Consider the following 13,516-nt stretch of genomic DNA (forward strand, 5'->3'; position numbering starts at 1 on the left):
AGACTTTCATGGTAGATGGAGACCCCGAAAAATTGATTTATAAGCAACTCGAACTGCTGGACAAGTGCATCTTTCAATAAGAAAGAAATAGAAATAAATGTAAAAGTAAAAAAACAAAGGCCGGTACAGGATCCAGTGGAGTAGGACCTAGAAGACCGTCCGGCTCAAAGTAGAATCACCGTGCGGCGAGCCCATAAAAAGCTCGGACGGTCCCCTGACGGAATGCGCATACTTGAGGGCAATGGCACAAATTGGGCAACTGACCGAAAAGGTCTCCAGCGGTATATTCTCTTCATCCAACTTGCACACAATATACGACCATCGCAAGCTAAACAACACGATCAGGAGTGTGATGCCACGTTGCACCAGATTGAGCGCTCCTTACCATCTTATCTATAATTTGCCAGTCTAAATCGTCCCAAGAGCGAGCTCGGTATGGCGGGAGATCCAGTGCACACATCTTGGGCTCGCGTTCCACTTAATTATGATGATGACTGGTAGGCCCGCCATGGTATATTGCAGCCTACTTGGATCTGAACAGAACCGCGCATCCAATCCACATGGAGTCGAAAGACTTCAGGCCTCAATTTATTTTTCATTTCTGTCTGCCAAGGAAATCATCAATATTGCCAGCAGCGCCATCATGGAGAGGGCTAAATGCATCCGAAACGATGCAACGGTGGCTAACTAAATTGTCAGCATGCGGGACCCTGCTTTATGATGTTCTAAATACATCCGTCACTGTCGAACATGCCTTGAATATCTTCACGTCAGTGAAACGCCGAATTCAGTGCTTTGATATATTGGAGCATCACGGGCCAATTACCGGAAAGACACTAAGCCTCGATATCATGAAATATGCTAAGCATGCTCTATTCCTTTCCACGTGCGAGGTTAATCTGGAAGAGAACTTAGCAGGCAGTTTTCCTCGTCTCAAGTAGGTTCGAATCCTTTTCTTGAGATTACACTCGGAAAAGGTAAAACGCTCGCTAACTGCACCATCGCTAGTGGCTGCTCGCCTATACATTGGTCTACCTAACCGCCTACTGGACCGTTGGCTATCCAAATGACACCCCCATTGCCGGACTCTACTACTTCATGTGGATCCTCCTCGGTATCTTTGGAACGGGGTACTCCCACCTCCTAGCTGCGCTCTTCCCATCCGCAACTCTAGCGGGTACGCTAATTCCCTCTTCTGGGCCATCCTGATCATTGTTTCTGGAGACTTGACTCCCCATGCATACCTGAACGATTTCTACCGCCCCTGGCTATTTTGGATCGATCCCATGCGCTACTTCTTCGGCGCTCCGCTCGGTTCGGTCCTTCACGGTGTGGCAGTTGAGTGTTCCTCGAGTGATCTTGTTGTGTTTGATGCCCCGCCAGGCAGTACTTGTGGCCAGTATACGGCGGCCTTCTTGGGCAATAACCCCGGCTACATCGTTAATCTGAACGCGACGGCAGATTGCTCATATTGTCCGTATTCGGTGGGTGATGAGTGTCTGGGAACGTTGGATTATTCGTATGGGCAGCGCTGGTGGAATTGGGCGGTTTTTGTGGGGTTTTGCTGTACGAACTTTATGTTGGTTTATGTGGTGGTGTGGTTCACTAAGGGGCGGGGGCAGAGACGTGCTTGACGGGTTAAGCGGAGAGATAGATATGGGTTCGGGCTATTGCATAAGTCATAAAATTTAAAATGAAAGCTTGGATGCTGGAGTAATTAGAGATTATCATTCAATGATTTACAAACTGTCAAAATACTAGCAAATGGGATAGAGAGGTGTTTACGGCGACTCCATTAATAGTGAAAGGTCGGATATTCCGAGGAAACTAAGTGAAACATTAAAGATCAAGTCAGCTTAGACAAGCACTTCTCCCTGACAATCCGAAACTATTAACTAACAAAATACTGGATTGAGAGATTTGATTCAGATGGTTTAATTGGTAGAATTGCAAGTTCAGGCTGGTAGTAATGCACACCTCCTGCGCCGCGTGGGGCAATTGTAGCCTAGTGCTGCGAGGCGATGAGCACAATTACAGGCGGCAAGGGTCGGCGCGTTAGCTCTTGAGTTGCGGCTGGCTGGTTTGGGCCACATTGACTGGTGCGTGGGGGATGTGCCAATATGATAGACTAGATTCTGATGGCGTGCTCCACCTGATCATATGTTATTGGGCAATTCGATTCAGGCCGGCTCAACTCACGAAACCGAACCGGCCTATGAGGATAAAGACTGGTTTGAACGTAACTATTCGCGGGAGTTATGGGGATTTCGAAGGGACCGTGATATGCCAGGACCGGTAAGGAGAATGTCCAGGGTCAGTGCCTAACGTGGTTCTCTGAAATTCAGCCGCACACAAGGCAGGTTTCTTAAGGCCCTTCTGAGTTTTAAAATAAGCCGAGTGAGCCTCGTAGCTATCTAAATTGCAATCGCATTACTTCCCCTCATAGCGGGCTACCACATTATTCACAATCTCAGACACCTCATTGGCCTTACTGAAATCAACCGAGTGACCCGCATCCAGCTCAAAAGCCTCAACCTCTGCCCCCTCCTTCTTCATCATATCAACCATCCACCTCTGGTAGTCAACAGGAACAGTCATATCCCTAGTCGACAAGACACACGTCACAGGAATATCCCTCCAAGCAGCCCGCTCGGCGGTAATAGGCTGGTACATGCACTTGCCATTCCACCTCTGGAGGGTCCCCAGATACCATTCTACCTCAGACTCAGCCTCATCCGGACCAGGCGTAACAAGCAGACCTTTGGGGTCGCGGTCCACGCAGGTTCCATCCTCCGCGAAATCGAATGCCACGGGCATCAACGACGCGTGACCGAACTGATCCACGATGTCAAACATGCTTCGTCCTTCAGTAACGGTGAAGGAAGACAGTGAGACAATGTGAAGTACTCCACCAGTCAGACCTTGTTTGCTGCGGTTTGAGATTGCTAGGTCCGAAAGACTATTGGTAGCTACTTGGCCGCCGTAGGAATGGGAGATCACAATGACATTTTTGCCAGCGTTGGCGAGGTTCAATGCGTATTCGCGAAAAGCAGTTGTGTCGGTTTCTAGATCGGCTGTTGGGGGCCGCGCGCCGTTCATTGAGGGTAGCTCGGGGACGTGGACTTCGTGCCCGGATGACTTGAGAAGGTTGGTGAGCTTGTCGTATGAGGTGGGAACGTGCCAGCCTCCTGAGATGAGGAGGATCACGGGCTTGGAGGCAGACATTGCTGTTGTGTACTATGTAGTGGTTTAGGGATGGAAAGAGGTAGGATTCGAAAAAGCAGAGGGGCTGAGAATGCTTGGGGAGATACTTATACTCACGCCCATAAGAGTGGGGCAGAGTTTAGGAAGACGAGAAAAGAATGGTAAGGCAAGGCTGTGAGCTGTTAGTTCGACTCTATCGATACCCCATTCAATGCTACGCTTAGTAGTAAACTAGTAGTAGCTTAGGAACTTTAGTGCTTACCTATCCTTACCATGGCTTGTTGGCCGTTCAAAGGTCGGGTAATTCCACGCACGGAGCCACAACTGCGGAGAATTCCAATACTTTAATTAGTTGAGTCTCTCTATATGCGGCAATTGAAGTAAAAGAAGTATTTTGGGTACGTTAATGATTTGAAACAGACAGGCCATCATCAGCTGCATTTTGCCATCAGAGATGGTGCTTTCGCCGAGGTTACAAATTGCAATGCCTTGGATTGCCTTCTTCCTCTTATCCGTCTAAGTGTACTGCAATTCAAATCAAGATGGGGGTATCAATTAGTATGAACACTGACAATTTTCCCCATTCGAAACAAGAATGACAATACCTTGCCCCACAACCGCTATTTACACATGTCATTACTGAGCGGCGCAACAAATGGAGATACAAGTAAACTTTCATACATCGTTCTAGATTTAGATCATTAAAGACATTCACTGATGGATGCAAGGGTCACTAGTTTCTATATATATAATCTAGGGCAGTGCTGGTGCTATCGATGGCCAGTCATGTGACTGCTAGGCGATGAAACGTAATAAAAACATTTGCACTGTTTGTCTTTCGGCTCGGTGATTGTCCGAAGCTGGTGCTAACCTGAGGCACTCAAGTGGGAGGAACCGGATGTCTATTTCCGGCAAGTCTAGCGGGCATTCCTAATCGGGCATCATCATCATACGATTATAATTCTATCTATTTATTCTATCTCAACATTATCATCATCGTGACTAATACTACAGGTAGCAACAATAAAAAAGGAAAAGAGATCGTGATCGTGTCTACTGGCGAACCAGCACACCACGGTATCTCATCTTGCCCTCGCGCAGGGTCTGCATGGCCTCCTCAATACCCTCCTTGTTCAAGGGGAAGGTCATGATGGTGGGGTAGATCTTCTTCCTGGCAGCGAACTCGAGAAGGCTGCGGATGCTCTGGCGGGAAGCAACCAGGGAACCCTGGATGCGGACACCCCTCCATACGAGGCCGAGCATGGGCACCTTAGCAGGCTCGAAAGCCACAGTCAGAGGGTAGATGCTACCGTGGGTGGCCATCAGGGGAATGAGACTGTTTTCACGTTAGCTATATGCACGAACGAAGCTACTACGCAGAGGAGAAAGCGATAAGGGGGGCAGGAGGCCAACGTACGAAGGGTAATCCACACCGGCATTGCCGCAAAGCAAGAGGTGCTTGACGGGCTTGAAGCCCTCAGGAACAGCATCACCAGACTTGAAAACGTGGAACTCAGAAGCACCAAAGTCCATAGCTTCCTGGCGCTTGGACTCAGAGCTGGAAAGGACAACGACGTGGCAACCCATGGCAGCAGCCAGCTTGATGGCAACGTGACCAAGACCACCAATGCCCATAACGGCGACGCGGTCAGTCGAACGAATGCCATACTCGCTCAAGACAGTCCAGACAGTAGCACCAGCGCACATGAGAGGAGCAGCATATGCGGAGTCGTAGCCATCGGGAATGGGGTAGACGCAGTTGGCGTCCCAGACAGCACCGTAGCTGAAGGTTCCGTTGTCGAAGTCGTGGAAACCGTACTGCTTCTGGTTCTCGCAGTACTGATCCCAGCCTAGTTCGAATGGGTTAGCCTACATAATGATTCATGTGTCATACACGTAGGGGAAGTACCAGTAGCGCAGTTGTCACAGGAAGTGCAGATGCTGTGGGTGTATCCGAATCCAACACGGTCTCCAACCTTCACGGAGGTAACACCGGGGCCAAGAGACTTGACAATTCCAATACCCTCATGACCGAGCACCTGGTTGGTCTTGAGGTAGTGCTCATCTGTGCCGCAAAGACCAGAGTGGGTGGTCTCAATGAAGACCTCATTGTGTCCAAGGGTGGACGAAGCCTTGTCAGCGACAATGCGGCCCTCGGCAGAGCCACGGAACACGTCGTACGTAACGCTCATGGTTGGAGAGATTTTGAATAATGTGAGGGGTATCTAGGAGGAAGAGAGATGGATGGATCCTAACGAAAAATTGGCCTACCCAGTCTTTATAAACGCCCCGTCTCTACGATCCTGATCATACATTATTAATAGGGACTGGTCCGAGCAAACCGAAACGGCTCACGGCGTTGCTGCCATTTGAGTAACGTTATCCTGTGGAAACCCAGGGAACAAGTGAAGAAAACTTCACGTCGGCTTCTGTGGAGTGCAATTCAAGGAACGTAACGGCAAGTTTGGTCCACCAGATCCACCTCCCTACCGCAGATTTTCCGAACGAAGTCCGCATGTCGCACACCAGACCGCAGGGACTTTTCACTCACGCCTCGCAGGGTTATTTGCAATTATATGTTATCTATATCATATCTCTTTGGTTCAATCTGAGTGCCAAGATACCGTTGACCAAGTAAATGGTAGCTTTTGGTTCGAGATAAGGTTTTTCATGACTCTATTCGAATCGGTGCCGACAACGGGCCGAGAAGAGAAGAATTCGAGAAGGGCTTTTATGGCGCCACGGATCCACTTGCTGCCGTGCCGAGGCTGTTCTATCGCCTTCCCGAGACGTTGTTGTCGATCCCCAATTCCGGCTTTCGAACTCCAGGGTCAAATCTTCACACGTGGTATGATCCAGCAGTTTATTCGCGAGAGTTTGCTACATGGAATTTCTTGATCTACTCACGTGGGCCACTAAGGACTCTGCACGTCATAGAGCAATGGGGTCGGTATATTAAGGCCGTTGCCGCTAACTTACACCATCATAAAAAATGGAAGCCTCCTGCGTCAATATTTGTCACTCGTCTGGATTAGCTCTTACGGCCATGCTTTGCCTTCACCCGAGCCTCGTTATCGTTAGTCTGAAACTAAGTGAGGCTGGGTGGTCATGGCTTGCATCAGTCATGTTGACTGGTAGGATCTGAACGGCCCTACTCACCGCAAGTCTGTCATGAAGAGGAATAGCGACTAAGTCTGATCGTTCTTCCGGCAGTGAAAGAAGAGGAGACAATGACTATCAAAGCGGACGTTGTCAAGCAATCGTCCACAAATGTAGCCTCCAAAACAAATTCTTTAGCTACACCAACCACGACGTACAATAACTATAGACATGATAAACGTATTCATTACCCGACTCCTAACAGATAGCAACTTTTCAGTATAAACATTGGCGCTGCTGTGACAACGCGTTGCCCATTAGGTCTAAAACCGTCGATTCGCCACAATTTTGCCCCTGAAACAGTTTCTCGGAAAGACCGCCACATATGATGTCTTACTAGACATGAACTGACTTGCTTGATGCAATTAGGGATGTGGAGTCCACATCATAGCCTACCTTACAGAAGCCAGTAGATGTGCTAATTGCAGAACTAGGCCCACTCGATCGGCTCCGATCATCTTGATAAGATACTTCTCCAGTAAATCTGTTTACTCAAAGACGAAAAGCTGCAAAGATCGCAAGGTTTCACATAAAAGTTTGTACGATAGACCAATGCCTGTATTCATTTCTAGGGTGGTTGTTACAGATCCATTATGCTTCAGGTATACAACATCTCCTAGGGCAGGTAGTCACTTATTCATCGACTGTTGAATCTCGACTCGTTCCGATTCGCATCTATCTTCCTTTCTTCATCCTTCGTCCTTAATTTTCCCTGGACTATTCTTTTCCCTGTTTCTTTCTCTTCTCATCAACCATGGTTAACGAAAGTCTACGACGTCGTATCAATAAATCACCACCAGGATTCACATACCTGGAAACCCCAGCCACTGATTCATCCCCGAAGCTTACCACATCCCGGTTGTCTCACCCCATGCCCTAGCAATGTGCGCCGTGCATTGTTAGCCTTTCTAATTAGAGCAGCACTATAATTTTCCGCAAGCTAAGCTTTATGTCCCTTGCTTGGATGTGGGCTGACATAGTTTTCTGGTTCCTTGTCTTCCAGCTACTTGACTTGATAACACTCAGACGGTTGTCCAGTTTCTGCGACGTGTGCTCAAAGCCGATATTGCATCATGTCGTCCTTTATCAGTGGCTGCCCTCATTATACGACCAGGAAATCTTCTATGACGTGTCATCTATGCAGCTTACTCTATTAAGTGCCTCTTCTTCGTCGACGAAAGGCTTCTTCCTGAATACTTAACTATACCCACCTAAACAACTGGTCTAGCCCCAATGCTTTCTATATACAATCATACTAAGACAGCTAAAAGCTTGCATATCAGATTTCACCGATAAGTACATCATGACTAAACCCGAATACGTTTTCACTCGTGATTTCCATGATGACAACCGGGACGTTTCGCTCAATAGACTCGATGTACACCTGCTAATTGAAATCGCAGCATCAACCTCCAACATTATCTGTGGACTGAACTATTCGGCTACCATATCCACCCTTCTATCCCTACAAACAACCCAAACTTGAGAATTGCTGACGTTGGCACTGGCACTGGGTAGGTGGTAAAACATGCAGAAGGACAAAATAACTAGCTTATTGCTAACGCTCCAACCAGAATCTGGTTGACAGATTTATCTCGTCGACTTCCGAGCACCGTATCCCTGGATGGCCTTGATATATCTTTCAGCGCTCTCCCCCCAAAAGAATGCCTTCCTTCAAACCTGACTCTACACTCATATGACATACTATCCGAGACGCCTGATCACCTCCGTGGTGTCTATGATATTATTCACGTTCGGAACTTTTCCTTCGTAATAAAGGACCTGGAGGCTGAGAGGGTCATCGGGAACGTTTTACAGCTATTGAGTATGCACCCAATATTAATCCTTGGGCCCCACCCTCAACGTTCTATTGCATGCTGATTATCCCACAGAGCCTGGTGGCTACCTCCAATGGGCCGAAGTAGATGCCCTGTCATATCGCATCGAAAAGACCAGACCGGACTGCAAAGACGACGCCCTTAAGGAACTCATGCGCTTAGGCAGGGGGGCGGATGACCGTACTACTCCTCACTGGGTTCCCGAGATTCCTTATTTCTTTCAGCAGGCAAAGCTGGAAGAGATAAAAAGCGACGTCAAAGATGCCCCGCCCTATATGGCCGTAGCAAAACATGAATGCAACCTTATTGTTCCTGAAATGCTCGCCCACACAACACAGAATTCGGCTCTAAGTGAGAGATTCTCGCGGCTTATACCCGAGGCTGTGGAGGAAACACATGGAGGAGCGTACTGGGCCTTTACTCGGCTTACGGTGATTGGCAGGAAAGCTAGTGGTTAGCTGGATGGCTTTACTTCATTCCCGTCAGGTACAGGTGGGATTTTGATAATATATGTACGGTTGAATCAATATAGGACATGACTGCTAGAGTTAAGCGAAAGGAGAAAAGCTTATCCACATTGTTTGATGCCTGGGGAATTTTTAGTGTGTCTGGTATGCATTTCAAATCGAAAGTAAGGTTTTTAAACATATCCTTCGCTCGCGAGAAACTGCCAGGGGATATGGATCAGAGCTTCAACCCAACTCTGCCTTCGACTAGAGTCTAGAGACCATGGCTTACAACTTCTGAAAATTCAAACAGGCTGAATAGTCTGTAAACTCTGTCACCGCCCGCAATACTATCTGGCAAGTCAGCCATAGTGCGAGCGGTTAAACAGTCTGTTGAACTGTGCCATCAGCCCTATCATTGATGAGTTATGACTCGGCTGTTGACCGCATCGTCACCGGCTCTCAAATATGTCAGACACTGAGTGACGCACATAGAGGGCTGCGAATGTTGCAACAGAGCTCTACGGTCCAATGCTCTCTCGATAACAATTTTTTCTCCGTCTTGTGGTTTTTATTTTGGTATGAGGATACGATAAAAAGACTAACGATCATGATACGGCATGCGATGAGAGCATTCTGGCTGTAACTAGAGTTGAGGCTGAGTAGATAAGATACTATGGCGTGACTGGCCCGCCAAAATCGAGCTTTGATCACGTCAGTACACTAACCAAGTATCACCAAACCCCACCTCACCTCCCCATTCGTATCCAAATCGACAACCATCAAAGCTTGATTACCATCAACCACTTCCAATATAAGCCATGTCTACTTTCATCGAGACTACCGTCAGCACGCAAACCAAGGTCCGCCCTACCGTCCGGCTCGCGGCTGTTGACGAGGATGCCGAAAAGGTTCGTTACGACCGCGCTATCCTTGCTTATATTCATGCATTCAGCTCACCACGCTTGCTACAGCATCCCGATTGGCTGGTCGAGCTTCACACCAAGGGTTGGACGGTTGTCCGCGGTGCTCTACCAAGGGACCGCGCGCTGGCATATGCCGACAAGGCCTACGAATGGCTTGAGAGCTGGGATCTGGGGTTCGACCGCAAGGACCCGTCGACCCGTAAGGCAGCGAACCTTCCCTGGCACACTCACGGGGGGCTTTACAGCAGGTTTGTACCCATTATTTGCTATCGTGCACACCGTGATAAGCAGCGGCAGCAGTAACACTGCCGCGAGCATAGGTACGGCGTCGGCCACGAGCAGTTCGTGTGGGATTTGAAGTCAGAGCCGGGGCTTGTGGAGAAGTGGGAGCAGATCTGGGGCACCCGCGAGCTACTAGTCTCATTTGGTATATTCTTCCATGTTTTTCTCATGATGACCAGTACTGACTGTGCAGACGGGCTGAACCTTTCCTTGCCCGAAAAGGAACGTCCCAAGACAGACCCTATTTTCGCGCCGTGGGCGCATGTCGACCAGTCCCCCTTTAACAACAAATTCGACACCGTCCAGGGAATTGTGAACCTGCTCCCAAATGGCCCTGAGGATGGCGGGCTGATGGTGTTTGAAGGGTCAAGCGCTTGTTACACTGAGTTGTGGCAACACTTCGACCACAAGAAGGGTGAAAGAGGATGGAGCACGTGGGCCTATCAGAGTGTTGACGAGGAGATGTGCCAGTGGCTTGAGGCTAGAGGATGCAAATGGACCAAGGTGTGCGCAGAGCCTGGCGATTTGCTACTCTGGGACTCGGTGCGTGCTCTAATGATCTTGAGTTTGTACTTGGCTAATAGCGCACTAGCGCACGATCCATTACGGCGCTGCTCCTTCTTCAGTCAATGACCGCTTCGCTGCCTGTATGCCCAATGCTTCATCCCATGCTAGTATAAAATACTAACTATCCAAAATAAGATGTGTGCTACAAGCCGGCCGCCGCTATTTCAGAGGAGGCAAAGAAGGTGCGCCTGCAGGCGTTCGAAGCGAAGCAGAATACAACACATGATCCGGCCGATTTTCGAGTCAGGGAGTACCTGCCACCGGCAGATCATCCCACCTACGAAGCGGCCATTAAGAGGCCGTTACAAAGCCCAGTGCTTTCGAAGCGGGCGAGGGAACTGATCGGGCTGGATCTATACTGAAGGGTTTCACAGCTCAGAGGCTGTTTTGGTTAGTGAGTCATAGCTGTTACTTATGCAATCGAATGACATGCATTCGTCATCTAATACGGTCACATATCAGATACTTGGGAAGAGTAGATGACCGATATAAGGGACAGCTGCTGCTTACCGTGCAGCACAACAGCTAAAGAATTGGACATCATTCATTCCCCCAGTAGTTACCCTGGACTGCAGAATAGTATCCCAAATATCTGTAGACATTTAGTATAAAATTCAATATCCAGAAAGCAGTAGACAAAGACATGAATAAAACCCGTCGTTCGAGATATCCTCAATTCATAATGGCTTTTCCATTTTTTTTCTTTCTTGACTAGATATGTGAATTTACATTCAGGTACATCTTCTCCGCTATAGGAACTTGTAGCAGCCGCAGATTTTGAACCTACTATACTATGTATAGATATAGATGGGGGCACCTATTTTTAGACATCTTCTCAAATTTAGCTAGGAAAAAGTACCACCAAAAAAAGAAAAGAAAAAAAGATGATTATTCGTATTGGCGCCGCCCGGAATCGAACCGGGGCTGGCACGGCCACAACGTGACGTCATACCACTAGACCACAGCACCTGTTGTTGTGATACTTGTCTCCGGATAGTGATTGATATGGGGAAGGATAATCTGAGAGGGTGGTTAGTTGTTGGGCCGAGGTTGAGGTGATCTTCAGTGGGCCAGCGTTTAGGTTACATGCTAACATGACATGGAGTGGCCACTTTCGCATTGGCTCGCTGTCTTATGGTTGGCATCATTATCTCGATTCGTGGTTCACTCACTTAAGTTCTTGAAGACTTGACGACTGGATTTCAGGAACATATAACAGTCTGACTAATCGGGAAAGTACAGCTTTCTTGGGCTATGATTCGCTGATTCTAGATCAAGTTCCACAATATAATGACAAAGCGGGATAATCTAGCCCGTTTTGTTTTTCATAGTAACCACCACAGTGACCTGACTGCACTTGAAGCTGAAGGCACTAAAACAACCTACAAGCCACCTCTCGGGTATCATGGTTGATCGAGGTTAATTGAGAGGCTGGCAGCATGTCATTGAAGGTGTGGTGTCGTTGCATCAAGTTGGCGAGATTATACGGAGTACTAAAGCACCATGTTACTGGGAAATATATATTTTACACTCGGCCATGAGTTTGGCACAACATATAACATCCACTGCGTCAGAATTCCAACAATAAACTCACTCATAAAGTATCCATACTAGTCCCTCAGAGATCAATTTCAATCGCGGCTCACCGCTTCCTAAAATGTCACCATTACTGAAATATACCGCCGCGCTCCTCTTCACACTCCCCCATACCCTTGCACAGACCTACACCAGCTGCAACCCTCTAGAAAAGACCTGCTCGTCCGACACAGGCTCAAAACAAACCACACTACACTACAACTTCGTCGAGAGCTCATCAACACTCGCAGAATGGACGACTCTCTCAGGCAACCCAACCATCAGCTCCGAGGGCGTCGAACTCACAATCAACCAGCAGGGTGATGCACCCACAATCGAAACGCCATATTACATTTTCTTCGGCGAAATCAGCGTCGTAATGAAAGCGTCCACCGGCACGGGCATAATCAGCAGTATAGTTCTAGAGTCAGATGATCTCGACGAAGTCGACTGGGTAAACACCACCACCACCACCACTACCACACATTGTACCCAGGACACCCTCAGCTAAATTTATACCTCCTCCTGCAAACCAGGAAGTCCTAGGAAGCTACACAACCGAACTCCGAACCGACTACTTCGGCAAAGGCGACTCCTCCACCTCCAACCGCTGGACCTGGGAGCCCGTCGACGACCCCCAATCTACCTTTCACAACTATACCCTAACTTGGACCCCAGAGTCCCTGACGTGGAGCATCGACGGCACGGCCACGCGCACACTTTCCTACTCCGACGCCGCGAACGGGACCCGCTACCCGCAGACTCCCATGCAGGTCAGGATTGGGATCTGGGCTGGTGGCGATCCGGATAATAACCAGGGGACGATTGATTGGCCGGGTGGAGAGACCGAATACTCCCAGGCGCCGTTTACTATGGTTGTGAGGAGTGTGGATATCGTTAATTATTATCCGGCGGAGAGCTATACGTATAGTGATAAGAGTGGTGACTTTGAGAGTATTGTGATGCAGGGGGGTAAGGTGTCGAGTCTGCCGGCTTCTGCTGATGCCTCTGGCTCCGGATCTGGGTCCGGCTCTACTACGACGGCGGGTGTTGCGCCTGCGACTGCTTCGATTCAGTGGGCTGGGGCGTCGAGGCCGGGTTGCTCTCAGTTTAACGTCCCAGTGATGGGGGTTTCGGTGTCGATCTGGGGGTTGTGCATATTATTTCTTGCCCCGAGGATTCTGGCAATATAGAGGTAATAGCGGCAGGAGCTTTACCGCGTCTAGTATACCGGGGCGAGATATGATGTCATGAATAGCAGATAGATTATAGATGAGGAACTTGCAAAGGGACTGGTCATAGCTGTACTATATAGAAAGTGATGATGGACCTGTTGCTCTGCGTTATAGTGCAAAGTTTATGGCAAGATACTTCAAATTAAGCATGGGATTTGTACAGCCGAGTATATAATTTTTTGCAGAAGTATAGGATATGCCCCAGAGATTATTGGCACCGTCATCCCTGGCAGTCCATTCTTGCGTATTCGGGGGGATAGCCGAACAAGACTTGGTATTATTTT

The 13,516-nt window shown here is 48.5% G+C and overlaps 6 protein-coding genes and 1 non-coding gene across 7 annotated transcripts; 4 read left to right on the top strand and 3 right to left on the bottom strand.

Moving 5' to 3' along the window:
* Positions 1-643: 643 nt before the first annotated feature.
* Positions 644-1,634, top strand: BO88DRAFT_458651 (uncharacterized protein; the record flags this gene model as incomplete). The annotated part of the gene is made up of 3 exons (XM_025711057.1): positions 644-679; positions 1,009-1,177; positions 1,225-1,634. 3 exons carry the CDS (start codon positions 644-646, stop codon positions 1,632-1,634), a joined length of 615 nt encoding a protein of 204 aa, XP_025557561.1.
* Positions 1,635-2,345: 711 nt separating this feature from the next.
* BO88DRAFT_475678 (alpha/beta hydrolase) lies at positions 2,346-3,375 on the bottom strand. The gene has a single exon (XM_025711887.1). The coding sequence runs from the start codon at positions 3,223-3,225 to the stop codon at positions 2,431-2,433; it is 795 nt and encodes a 264-aa protein (XP_025557562.1). The 5' UTR covers positions 3,226-3,375; the 3' UTR covers positions 2,346-2,430.
* An 882-nt stretch (positions 3,376-4,257) lies between these two features.
* BO88DRAFT_475687 (NAD(P)-dependent alcohol dehydrogenase) lies at positions 4,258-5,885 on the bottom strand (the record flags this gene model as incomplete). Its single annotated transcript, XM_025711888.1, has 3 exons — positions 5,114-5,885; positions 4,622-5,054; positions 4,258-4,540 (listed from the first exon to the last, which is right to left on the bottom strand). Exons 1-3 carry the CDS (start codon positions 5,394-5,396, stop codon positions 4,258-4,260), a joined length of 999 nt encoding a protein of 332 aa, XP_025557563.1. The 5' UTR covers positions 5,397-5,885.
* Positions 5,886-7,436: 1,551 nt separating this feature from the next.
* Positions 7,437-8,659, top strand: BO88DRAFT_491919 (uncharacterized protein; the record flags this gene model as incomplete). Its single annotated transcript, XM_025712884.1, has 4 exons — positions 7,437-7,441; positions 7,767-7,877; positions 7,938-8,188; positions 8,256-8,659. 4 exons carry the CDS (start codon positions 7,437-7,439, stop codon positions 8,657-8,659), a joined length of 771 nt encoding a protein of 256 aa, XP_025557564.1.
* An 809-nt stretch (positions 8,660-9,468) lies between these two features.
* BO88DRAFT_430144 (phytanoyl-CoA dioxygenase) lies at positions 9,469-10,784 on the top strand (the record flags this gene model as incomplete). Its single annotated transcript, XM_025709220.1, has 5 exons — positions 9,469-9,821; positions 9,894-10,000; positions 10,049-10,398; positions 10,448-10,502; positions 10,558-10,784. 5 exons carry the CDS (start codon positions 9,469-9,471, stop codon positions 10,782-10,784), a joined length of 1,092 nt encoding a protein of 363 aa, XP_025557565.1.
* Positions 10,785-11,320: 536 nt separating this feature from the next.
* On the bottom strand, positions 11,321-11,391 carry BO88DRAFT_t259. Its single transcript has one exon. It is a non-coding gene; the product is annotated as a tRNA-His (tRNA).
* A 688-nt stretch (positions 11,392-12,079) lies between these two features.
* BO88DRAFT_430145 (glycoside hydrolase family 16 protein) lies at positions 12,080-13,122 on the top strand (the record flags this gene model as incomplete). Its single annotated transcript, XM_025709221.1, has 3 exons — positions 12,080-12,451; positions 12,534-13,021; positions 13,074-13,122. 3 exons carry the CDS (start codon positions 12,080-12,082, stop codon positions 13,120-13,122), a joined length of 909 nt encoding a protein of 302 aa, XP_025557566.1.
* Positions 13,123-13,516: the final 394 nt, after the last annotated feature.

The sequence above is a fragment of the Aspergillus vadensis genome (assembly GCF_003184925.1).
Source record: "Aspergillus vadensis CBS 113365 unplaced genomic scaffold BO88scaffold_36, whole genome shotgun sequence".
Taxonomy (NCBI): domain Eukaryota; kingdom Fungi; phylum Ascomycota; class Eurotiomycetes; order Eurotiales; family Aspergillaceae; genus Aspergillus; species Aspergillus vadensis.